Genomic DNA, 12,860 nt, shown 5'->3' with positions numbered 1-12,860 from the left:
AACAAAATTTACATATGTTCAATTGTATTTAATATCTGGCAAAATAGCAGAAAAATATTACCAAAATTTATTTAAAACTATGAATACTCACTATAAATCACTTGAAATAGCTCAGTACCCTTTAAGACTTTTTTCGACTGCCCTCGCTGACAAATTGCAGAGCTAAATTTCTATATTATCATCAGCGTTATTTCTAAAAGTATTAAGAATATCTAGCTATATAAAATTAAGCTTAAAACATGAATCTATTGCTGTTATCTTGAATAACTAAAAGGAAGTTGATGTGACTGGTTAGACGAGACCAAAAACTTCGGACAAATCCGACAGACTTTAATATAATTTAATTTCTATTGTTTAAAACATAAGATTTGTAATAATGCGCAACGAGCATGGTTCGCAAAAAAAACAATAGGTTGCACGCACTGATCTCTATAATAACTGGATAGCGCATCTCTAATATCAAAACTGACGCCAAAATCGCCATATTGGAAAGCCCCAGAACGCTGAAATCTGATATGTGCGATAAAGCGATAAAGCGACAAGCCAAAAAACAGAACTTAAAGCTTACGGGATTAAAATTTTTGGGGCTTTCCAATATGGCGATTTTGGCGTCAAAAAATAAGAAGTTTCGCTCGGAATTGCGCTATCCAGTTATCATAGAGATCAGTGGTTGCACGTCAATCTCTTATAGGTCCATGGTTAAACTGACTTGTATTTTCAATTCGGATAATATATTTTAATTTTTAATAAAATGTGACTTTTTGAACTTTTTGATTAAAATGAAACTACAAACTGTCTCTAAAACATAGATTACATGCGTATATAGTAGTTATAATTGTAAGGTATATACAGCAATTTCACAATATTATCACTATGACATGGTAATTGTTTAAAACGATAAAGCATTTCATTACAGATTTTCAAACATTTTAATTTCAATGTAAAAGAAAACAGAATAAATATTTTTGGACTTAAGAAAATATTTCAGCATCGGTCTCATCAAACAACGAACAAAACAACAATTTTTCTCTCTCGCCGAAAACCAAACTGCGCCTGTAAAAGAAAACTTTTTTCAAAACCGCTAATTAAAATTTTAGAAATGTTTTGTAGAAATCGATCATTCGATTGCAATAAAATTCAATTAGAAAAAGAATTGTATAAAAGAAATAAGAACAAAACTTGAATGTCTCTTATGAACATACAATTATTGTATATCACAAATTTTTACCCTGTGGGAAAGCCACCTTTTTGCAATTCTATTTTAGAGTTAAACATTCCAGTCAAAAATCCAGCTTCATCATCAGTTGAACTTTTTGTTTCATCAACGCAAGTCATTTCGTTAGAGGTTTCGAAATAGCGCAATTCATTATATCGTTGAAGATCTTTTCTTCCCGAGGATGATATATTTTTATTAGCGATCATGTTATAATCTAGGATAGATAAAGATCTTAGGAGCCTGTTGGATTTGTATCCGATTTCTTTAAGACAAAAAGGTGAAGCTGGACCTTTCTTTACAGAGTCCCCTGGAAAATTTAGTTAGAAATATCTCTAAATAAGTGGTTTCTAAAAGCTTTATTTACTTACAATATATTTATAGTTAAAATACTAATATAAAAATTAGCATTCTTGATGTTATTGGACAATCATATAGCAATTACACAAAAAGAAGTAATTATGCAAACTATATATGAATTATATATAAAACCTTTTTCGAATTAAAGCAAAATATTTCAACGATTTTATTTTTCAAAATAAATCATAAATGAAAACATTTTGACTTTTTTTTAAAAAACTTAAAAAAAACACACACTTTTGGAAACAATGATACCACTATAACAATTTTTTCTATTATTATTATTGTTTAAAAAAAAGTAAATAGCTGATTTCTGTCAAATCGGTCCTGCGAAACGGAAATATATAAACTAAATTCACGAACCATTTAAAAGGATGACAAATTTAAGTTTTGTTAATGAATAAAGACAGTATGAACAGTTTCAAATCATGTTTCATCTAAAGTCATCTAAACATGCTTATTTACCTGTATTTTGAATTTTAATACAAATATAGTTTCACTTTACACTTACAAATTAAAAACAAAACTAGCGGAAGTTTAAATATTTAATAGAAAAATGAACCACGTGTTATGAAAGAAAATGACGAAAAATTAACTTTTCCTTTTATGAATTAATAAATCCTCTTGAATTGTAAATCAAAAGTAATCAGCTAACATTTTGGCGTTCCATTTTCGTTTGTAAAGTTTTTATATCCGTGGTGAAAGCATTCATCTTATTCATCACTCATCATTCCAATATTAGGAGAAAAAAAATCAAGATGAGAATGCAAAAAATGTATTTTTAAAGACACACTACAACTCTTCCACTAAAAACTCGGCATTTTCAGCTTTATAATTGTCTAAAAATCCTTGAATTACCTACTTCAGACAGAACCAAGCCGCTTGTTGTTTCTTGGTAAGATTTAATCGAATTCATTGTTCTTCATAAGTTTCCTTATTTGTGACTAAAAATGCTTCCTTTTAACTTAGGATCACTTAATTTGGAAAAAATAGTAAAAATTAAAATTGCATTAATTTATTTTTTACTTAAAAAACAATTAACAGATTCTTTCCTAAACTGTCGGTCATATTTAAAATGATTTTTTTTTTAATCAGTAAAAATGAAAGTTTGATTAAGAACTTTAAAGAATATTTTAACTCATTTGTTAACCTATTTCAATATATTTTTTTTAACCAACTGATATTTTTTAATGAAACTTTAAAGTATTTTTAAAACATTAAATTGATTATCTTGACTTGCAAATAAAAAATCATAAACTTTGTAATTTAAAAATGTTTAAAGAATATTTTAAAAATACAACAGAAATAACTAAAATAAATATTTCCAAACAATTATTACACTTATGTGTTTATTAAAAGATGAGACTTCTGTTTGACAAATAGTAATTTAACTTCTTTTTTCCCACCATCTAATTTGAATTCCTATAAGCTGTCAGCGTTTTTTTAGAAAATACTCGCCAAAAATTAATTGGTTTTTTCGTAAAACCTTCAAGTTTAATTCACACCGAGGAAATTTTATTAACAAAGTTAAAGTGGCTTTTTTGAAAACTTATTATCAAAAAAGGAAAATCTTTCACAGATAAAAATATAAATTTCCGGTTTTTTAGTGAAGGGAGACTTCATACTTCTACATGGTAAAAAAAACGTTTATTTTACCTTTGTTTTCTCTTGAATACTTTTTCTTAAATAAATTCATCCATAGTTGCCTAATCTTAACGTTTATTTGACTTTTATTGAGAAATGGATACTTTACGAGAAATCGATGTAAATTTTGTTGACGAAATGCACTATATGTAGTCTTCGTCACCTGAGGCGTGTTCTCTTTAAAAACCGAATTCATCGTGGTCTGTAGTTAAATGCGAAAAATCGATTTTTTTCTTTAAAACGCGGAAAAATTTCGAACTTTTCCGGTGTTTTTTTTTTCTCACCATTAATTAATAATGGGGTTTGCATTTCTATAATATAAACAATGACTTTTTTTAAATTTGTAATTCGTTTCTATCATTTACACAATGACTATTTTGTAAATTTGTTAATTCCTTCGCGTTTAAATATTTAATTGAAAAAGCAAGTTACTTAAGCAGTATAATTATTTCATGCCGAATTTATAATAATAATTATAATAATAACAATAATAATGATAATAATAATAATAATAATAATAATAATAATAATAATAATAATTATTATTATTATTATTATTATTATTATTATTATTATTATTATTATTATTATTATTATTATTATTATTATTATTATCATTATTATTATTATTATCATTATTATTATTATTATTATTACTATTACCATTATTATTATTATTACTATTATTACTATTATTATTATTATTATTACTATTACCATTATTAGTATTATTACTATTATTATTATTATTATTATTATTATTATTATTATTATTATTATTATTATTATCATTATTATTATTATTATTATTATTATTATTATTATTATTATTATTATTATTATTATTATTATTATTATCATTATCATTATTATTATTATTATTATTATTATTATTATTATTATTATTATTATTATTATTATTATTATTATTATTATTATTATTATTATTATTATTATTATTATTATCATTATTATTATTATTATTTTTTTTTTTTATTTTTATTATTATTATTAACTTTCAATCATATCGGACCCCCGCGTTGAAAGATCTCATTCAAGTAGGCTTGTGTAAAAGAACAAAGAAAACGTGAAACGATCCAATCAGTTTCGTTTCAAAATATAAACAAGTATCTACATCATACTTTTAGAATTTGAGAACTACTGCGCTAATCCTTCAAGAGATAATGAAATTACAATTTCTTAAACCCACTTAAGCATTCAAAACTTTGTATTAGATTTATTACGTATGTATTATCTACGTAATCATTGAACAACGTTACTCAAATGTTATGAATAGAACGCTCATGTGCGACTTTCGAGAAACTTGTGTAGTCGTGAAATCATAACAAAAAACTCCACGTTTAAGATACGAAAGTATGGAAGGTCTTAGGGAGCAAGTTATGATAAATCAATTTACAATGGCTGCTGGCTGCAATAGGGAACAAGCTAAACAAATATTACAAGCTTCTCAATGGCAATTTGAGGTAAAAAACTCCAACTATCTTTGGTATATAAGCTATTATCTTTTAGTCGAGCTGAAAAGTGCCTTACGTAACCTAATAATCAAATCTATAGTTATAATGCGTACATTTAATGTTTATCTCAGGTTGCTTTAAGCATATATTTTCAAGAAGTTGCTTTACCCCATAATTCGCATCATCCTGTAAGTTGGAAGTTTTTGTTTTATTTTTAAGCAACTTTCAAAATTCTCATGGTTTGAACTCTTCTGTTTACGTCACGTGACTTGTTATCACGTGCTGTTAACATTTTAGAAGTGTTATTCCATGAAGGCTTGAATTCTTCTTTATATACGCAATGACAAATGTTAATTCTAGTAAAGAAGTTCTAGTACAAACAAATCAATGGAATTTGAGTAGTAATTAAGTCAAAAGTTGAAAGAAAAAAAAAAAAATTATAAAAGTGCTTCCTAAATGATTAAACTAAAACATGCTCTTTATTTTATATAACTTTAAGTTGTGTACTTATTTTGTGAAGAGATGATAAAGGTTATGCTTTGAATGATTTGTAAGAATGTCTAGATAATTAATAAAGTTTTTATTTAACTTGAATGGATGTTAAAGAGTTATTCAATCCTAGTCATGCAATTATATCTTTAGATGGTGGCACCATGTAACACACCTGCAACACCACCTAACTTTCCAGATGCGTTACTGGCATTTGCTAAACTGCAAACAAATGAAAATAAACAAATATCACACACAACAAATAACAATACGAGCACTATCATTAATAGGTAGCATATCTTTGCTCATTTGAATTGTATCAAAACTATCAAATGGCTATGTCTTAAACAGTCTTGGCGACATTAATGGTAATGCTTTTGGTTTACCTGAACTGGAGACACAAATCTAAATAATTCTAATGCTTGAAAGAATTAGCAAGTTTTAAAAAACTCGTTTTTAGCCTTGCATATGAGGTTTCATGAAGCTGTTTGTAAATGATAATGTAAATAAGTATTGTACAACAACATTTACAATAATAATGCGTTAAACCAAAGTTCTTGGTTTTATATCAAGCTTTCTGTTATAATATCAGAAAAAACAGTAAATTCTATCAAGTTTTATACCTATAAGCTTCTATAAGTTTTTTACATTTTGTGTAGTTTGATTCTTTTAAAGAAGTCTTAGTTACTTCAAACTATAACAAATACAATCTATCTAATATATACAGGTACTAATCTATGAATTTTCAGCTGTTAAATAATAGCCTTAATAGCACAAGGCAGTGTATAGAAATGAAAACTTCATTTGAGAAAATTTTTATGTATTTGCAGGACTCTGGGCTGGTCTTGAATGCTTTTGGCTAAGTATAGTAATGATGTGCCAGATTTTGTCAATTTCACATTGGAGAAGGCAACCCAGATTTGTCTTCACACATGATAGTACATTCAGTTATATCTTAACGAAAGCAGCTGTTTTCGTTCAAAGAATTAACTGAAGATTGCATTTAATGATAAACGCTTGCCATTCTCCTTGATATCCGAATTCGTCTAATACGTCATATAAAAGTAACCTTTCGGTGGGGTAGAGATCGAATATTACAGATTCAAACTATAAGTAAAGCAGTGTTCAAACCTGATTTGCCTTTTAAACGGCAAATATTAACTTTTTTAAAAAAATTTAGTCTAGAAAAACAGAACGGAATGTCACTTTTTGCCAAAAGAATTGAAAAAGATTGTCAATGTTTTTCAAGTCTTTTCCCCAATACCATCAGCAAATTCATGTTACTTTAGCAAGTTTTAAAAAACGTTTACAATAATAATGCGTTACTGATTCTTTTCAATTATAAAAGCTCGCCATAATTTATTCATACTAATTGAACGACGACTCATGGTGAAGGTGCTTCTTCAAAGAACAGTAGAATTAAATGGGCTGTTTGATTACATACGAAGACCGCAAGGAAAAAAATGGTAGTCACACTTTTGTGGTTTAGAGTTATTTGAATTTCTAAGTTTGAAACCATATGCAGTAGTAATTGTTCAATAAAGTATCACTTTAATTAGTTTTGTACTGAGAGTGCCCAATTCATAATCTAATTATACAGATTTATTGCTTAGACCCTTTATACTATGAAAGCTATAAGAATATCTTGTAAGTAGGGTTAGAATGAACTCAGCCTTTTTTTTCTATTGTTTTGGACTATACATTTTTTTTTATTGTTATTGTTCCTTAATTCAACTAAAGACTTATTTTAAAAATTTCGTAATTAAGATAAAGTAGCTGTTGGAACAAATTGATGATAGGGCCAGTGGAACAGCATTCACCAGCTTTTGTTGTCAGTGCTTACTAGGCGATTTAGTGGTCAATGGGGGTATAGTAAAGGGGGCTGGGCAATGCCCAACTAATGATACCCATCAGAGCTGGGTAGACTCAGTAGGACTTACACAGATGAAACAACAAAAATACAAAAAGAAAATGCAAGAAAAAAAAACTAACAAAAAAACATTTGCATTATATGAAAAGAACTAATAGGTAACCAATTCTTGTATTTTATCTAATCATCTGAAAATTTTTCAGTATCATTATTAGTTTCATTGTTTCAAATTGTAAAATTCAGCCACTGAAGTGAATTTTTTTGACGGCCTAAATATATTTGCATTTGGCTAAATAGTTTTTTTCTTGTATAGTTTTACTGGCTCATCAGTACTGACAGCTTTATTTGAACATCCAGTATTTGACAAAAAAGTGTTATTAAGGATAGGTCAATTCCATGAGTCTCTATGACTAATTAGATGATTTGGTTAAGAACATTACTTCTTTAAGAGGTCTCAGATACTATCTCATAGGACATCCTGCTTTATGCACAGGTTTTAAAAAGTCATTTTTTACCATATCTTGCTTCAGTTCAATGACATTGTAGAGACTAGCAGTATTGAATATTTCATGCCAGTCTGAAAGTGTGCTAGCATGTTACTTGCAATTAATGAAACTAATATCTTTATCACACTAGCATGTTACTTGCAATTAATGAGACTAATATCTTTATTACACTGAAGATAGAAATGATCTCTTTCAGAAAATGATATCTTGATTGAATCAAGTTTTTTCCTCTGATTAACTAAGAAATCAAAAAAAAAAAAAAAAAAAAAAAAAAAAATCATTGCGTAGTCTAAGTTCTGACTTACATGAGCCACAAAATAATTCCAAGTTTGGATATCTCCACTTAAATGATTCATAAAATGAGAAATCATAAAGATGACCTCATTTGCACCTTTCCAAGCAATAGCTTCATCATGTGCATTGATGAAAACTTCATCTCTTGAGAGCAATTAATAATAAAATATAAACAAGTTTCTGCTGTAATAAAAGTGATTTGTAGTTTTGTTTGACAGATTTAAGTTTTTATTAAAATCAATGACAATGGTTTCAAAATTTTGTTCTTTGCTTGCCTTGAGACAAATTTCTTGTTTTTCTCTAAAAAAGATGTCTGCTTTTTTTTGATGAATGTCCCTTGAAAATCAAAGTTTTTTAAGATGTTCAATGACAGGATTATTAGAAAGTTCCTTAGAAGGTTTTTTAAAATTTATTTCATCACATTTTTAACAGGTGTCTGATCTTGGGTATCCAAAAGAAACATTAAAATTATTGTTAACTATTTTCTGCATGTTTCATAAGAAACCTGCAGATCTGGTCACAATTCATAAAAAATTGTATACAATTTGTTTTTATTTAACCCCTCTGGCATATAGATGTGCCAACATTTCCCAATGAATTGTGAGATTATGCTCCTCCGAAGACTGAATTTTGGTTTTGCATTAATTTTACCACATAATCACTAAGTTTTTTAGGTTTGTTATTGTGCTGTCCTCTTTGAACCTTTAGTGGCTTACCTGTGCAAAGAAAAGATATAAAAATTAAACTAAAAAAAATCATGCTAAAGTTTGATGGTATAAGATTAAAGATAAGGCCTAGGCTATTTGCTTTGTTAACATTATAAAAATATTTTTTTACTTATGACCCCTATAAACACCTATACTGACCTATCTCTATAAATAGTATAGCCCCAAATATTATATTGAAGCAGTATTGAAACATGAAATAATTTAATAAAATAAGCTTAGACTAGATCCTACTTGTTTAAGAATTTATTTTTATTAAAAATGTTGCAGATGTAGACCTACCTGTAGTTGACAAGCTTCTTTTTAATGTCTTTAATCTGTCTTTTTTGATACCAAAGATCAAAAGGATCGAAACTAATCTTCGTTACTTAAAAAAATTTATAATTGTAGCTATTAACATTAAATTTTTAGGAACTTTTTTTTGTAGTCGTCTTCTTTTGACATTATACACCGTTGTAAACCCAGCTAGAGGAGAATCTTGAAAATCTTTAGTGGACCTTAAATTAAACTTAGCCAATAAACATACCCTATGATTTTCTGTTACAATTTCAAAACATTTAAATCTTGTGAATACTTTCATTCTGGCCCTGTTGCATGATTTAAAATCTTTTGTTTTTTTATTTTTTCTTTTAATCTTCCTTCTCTTCATCGGTTAATTTGCAGTATGAGCATGTTCAGCAGCATCCGCCATCTTTAATGTTGTTTTCATAAGCGTTGCATTTCATAAGAGTCTAGAACCACTTGATGCTAAACAACGGGCTAGATCTATTTTTTCCATATGACAGGGTTTTTTCTTCTCTTATTTTCTAAGTATATTCTTGTTTTTTCACTCGAAAAATAGTTTAGTACATAATATCCATGACTATATGTTGGACGGAGGCATAAACTTAAAAGATTACAAAATGTAACTGCCGTTTTTTCCCGTGTGGTCTTCATATATATATATATATATATATATATATATATATATATATATATATATATATATATATATATATATATATATATATATATATATATATATATATATATATATATATATATATATATATATATATATATATATATATATATATATATATATATATATATATATGAAGACGCACGGGAAAAAACACATATACATGCAAAGTGCTATTACCAGTGCATATACACTGGTAATAAACCGGCAAAAATTGCTATTACCAGTGCACCAATCATATCACCTTATTTTAGGCATGTGACACGCGCGTATTTTAACTGAAATTAAATAAATTTCCATGGCAAAATCATTTGTAAATACTTATTTTTTAAAAATGGCCGCAAATTTAAAGTTAGGAGATACTTTCCCTGATTTTCAAAGTTGTATAAATGCAGTCAATAAGTTCGCTTTAATGAATTATCATCCCTTAAGGATAGATAGTAAAGAAACAAAAAAGAAAATAACAAGAAATAACAAAAAATTATTTTACTTAGGTTATTGAAGTAACATGGTTGTTGGAAGCAAAGCAAGGCAATTAAACTTCTACTCTGTAATTAACTTGACTGATTTTTTTGTTCTTTTATGGATCGATATTTCTGTTCGATTGTTAACACAAGATTAACATTGCGTGACTAATAATTTCTTTTTTCATTTTTAAGTTGAAAAACTTAAAAAATGAAAAAAGTGAAAAATAAAATTTCTACATTACATTCCCATTTTCTACGAAGATGGGAAGAACTATCATGAACATTTCAACAGAAAATTTTCCAAGAAACTTACTAATAAAGGTTTAATGAGCATAACCCTTAGCGTAAGCCTTTGAGAAAAGGTTAACAACTTAGATGAATAGAATGAAAGCTTTAAAAGTATATAAAAATCCCCAATTTTTTCAAATTTTAAGGATCAACAATTGATTTCAAACCTATCCGTTCTACAAAAATCTTTATACTTCTTTCTATAGATTAATCATATATTAAAAAGCAATTAATCTATCAGAAGAATGTCTATTTAAAACTGTTTCCTCACCGAAAGGACATCATCAGTTTTTTAAATTGTGTCCTTAGTATAAGAGTATTTACATGGACTTAAAATATTCAATAACTTATTTCCTCAAACCAGTAAATTTTTGCATTTCCTTAGATCTCCTTAATATTTATTATTACTTCTTAGATCTTCTTGCTATTATTTAATTAAAAAAGAAAAAATTTTTAATCAAAATATTTTTTAACTGACTAATATACTTTCTAAAGTTGACCAAAATCGATATTTACACTAATCGATATTTACACTTATATCGAATTTAGAAATAAGAATGTCACGATAATTAACCAACTAAATTGACTTTTAGTCTATTGGTAGGAAATCCTTAATTGATTGACTACTCAGTTTTTTCAAAGTCAACTACTCTCAATTATTTTACAAAAGTCACTTAGTTAAAGTTTTGATTATAAGTGACTTTTAGTTGATTTAATTAAACTCAATTACAACACTAGTTAATATTGCAAAAATAAAAACAACAACATATAATTGATCAGAATTTTTTAATGGAATCAAAAACTCTTTTATTATACAATATAACCAGAATAAAAATTTCACAAAAAATTTTTTTTAAATATAAATAACAGTCTCCTTTTAAACATAAAAGATTTTCTAAACTATCAAGTTTTTCATGTTTTTATTAAACCATCGGCTGGTGCTTGAATTAGTTTCTTTTTTTACATGTCATCAATTTCAACGTTTCTTTTTGAACTTACAGTTGATAATGCTTTTACTTTTTTGGGGACTTTCAAACGCAACATCACATTCTAGATGATTTAACAGACTTTAACATGTCTCTAGTAATTGGAATAACTGGATCATTTAGTTGCTTTGATGATGTGTGATTGCTTACAATCATTATGAAAATCTTCAATTAAATTTCTCAGGGTTAGAGTTAACAATATGCAAGTACCAAATTAAACTTTTAATATTAAATGACAGCTTTAAAAGTCTATCAAACCAAGCATTTATTCCACACTGATATGTTTGGTGCATAAATTTTATAATAAGCTTAACTTCCACGAGAAACTCAAGGAAATATTGCTACAACTTTTCAGCAATGCAATCACACACAATGAACACACAATGACAAATCCACAGAATGTAACTTTAATGCAGCTAATTTTTTAGACCAATACTGTACATACCTATTACGTTTAATAAATTGTTGAATTGTAGATTCATTAAATTTAAACTTGAAAAGAGTTTAACTCCTATAACAATAACTTTAATATAAAAACATTCCAGACTTAATGGTGCATTAGGACTTCGTTTTGCTTTGTTTAAATCCTTTGGCAATTTTTAAATATGAAAACATCTTGATTGATCAAATCAAAAGAATAATTAGATTCAATATACTTAAAACCATGAAGGTTTAAGTTTTTAAAACCTCTTTTATAACTGTAAAACAAACCATTAAAGATTTTAGCAAAATATCTACCTTTATCTTTATTGTCCTAAATTTATTTAAATAATCACATATGAAGTTTGATAATTGCATAACTACTTAGTGTCCTTGCTCTAATTCCACTGACTTAAAAAAGAACTTTCTGACATAACTTGCAACATGCAGAAAAATGATCACCATAAATTACTTGGATCCAGTTAAAGTCAAACTCTTGCAATTTAGTATATTTTATTTTTCTCTAAGATATCTTAAAAATATAAATAAACAGTTGAATTTTTGAAAACTTAATGAAGAAATTTAAAAAATTATGTACAAGGTAATTATTACTCTTATAGAGACCAAACTTAACGCACAGCATTAATTTTGCATTCATGTAAAAAGAACAACAACATAAACGGAACGGAATAGTCACGTGTTAAAAAAATCTGTGTGATAAAATTATCGCAATATGATTGGCGCACTGGTAATAGCAAAATTCGATAGCTTATTGTCAGTGCATCTGCACTGGTAATAGATTTTACGCATATACATACCTAAATATTCATACGCCTGGATTATAGCTCTGAGACTGTTTGTATTTTTGTTTATTTTGTCTGTAAAACTAAGAAATGCAAATAATGTTCGTGGAAAGGCGGAAATCGCATGGCGCTACCACATAAATACGTAATCAGTATATTAAAAAACTAGTTATTGTAACTATTTAACAGTAAGATTATGAGTAAAAAGAAATTTTGAAGGAGGATAAATAGACTGATTAACTTTTTAGGATTAGTTGTGGCAAATAAATATCAAACTATTATTTACCAAACATCGTCTTCTAAATAACAATTTGATCAGTTATTCATCAGTTGATGATGATGATCAATTATAGATCAGT

The 12,860-nt window shown here is 27.1% G+C and overlaps 2 protein-coding genes and 1 long non-coding RNA gene across 4 annotated transcripts; 1 reads left to right on the top strand and 2 right to left on the bottom strand.

Annotated features, from left to right (window-relative positions):
* Window positions 1-728: 728 nt before the first annotated feature.
* On the bottom strand, window positions 729-3,472 carry LOC149886041 (uncharacterized). 2 transcript variants are annotated; one of them, XM_090093903.1, is made up of 3 exons: window positions 3,230-3,472; window positions 1,229-1,430; window positions 729-1,053 (listed from the first exon to the last, which is right to left on the bottom strand). In XM_090093903.1, the coding sequence occupies exons 1-3, from the start codon at window positions 3,411-3,413 to the stop codon at window positions 972-974; spliced, it is 468 nt and encodes a 155-aa protein (XP_089950029.1). In that variant the 5' UTR covers window positions 3,414-3,472; the 3' UTR covers window positions 729-971. The 2 variants fall into 2 exon arrangements, with proteins under 2 accessions (XP_089950029.1, XP_089950028.1); XM_090093902.1 differs by having other exon boundaries at window positions 1,229-1,523; window positions 3,230-3,466.
* A 1,057-nt stretch (window positions 3,473-4,529) lies between these two features.
* Window positions 4,530-5,753, top strand: LOC145184180 (UBA-like domain-containing protein 2). Its single transcript, XM_080059796.2, has 3 exons — window positions 4,530-4,701; window positions 4,824-4,880; window positions 5,335-5,753. Exons 1-3 carry the CDS (start codon window positions 4,594-4,596, stop codon window positions 5,473-5,475), a joined length of 306 nt encoding a protein of 101 aa, XP_079915922.1. The 5' UTR covers window positions 4,530-4,593; the 3' UTR covers window positions 5,476-5,753.
* LOC149886040 (uncharacterized) lies at window positions 4,544-9,517 on the bottom strand. The gene is made up of 3 exons (XR_016454407.1): window positions 8,859-9,517; window positions 6,924-8,567; window positions 4,544-6,789 (listed from the first exon to the last, which is right to left on the bottom strand). It is a non-coding gene; the product is annotated as an uncharacterized LOC149886040 (long non-coding RNA).
* Between the last annotated feature and the right edge of the window lie 3,343 nt (window positions 9,518-12,860).

Source organism: Hydra viridissima, unplaced genomic scaffold, assembly GCF_058129835.1.
Source record: "Hydra viridissima isolate aposymbiotic clone 2 unplaced genomic scaffold, HvirCarnegie_v1 scaffold_7, whole genome shotgun sequence".
NCBI lineage: Eukaryota > Metazoa > Cnidaria > Hydrozoa > Anthoathecata > Hydridae > Hydra > Hydra viridissima.
This window is presented reverse-complemented; position numbering and strand designations above follow the sequence as displayed.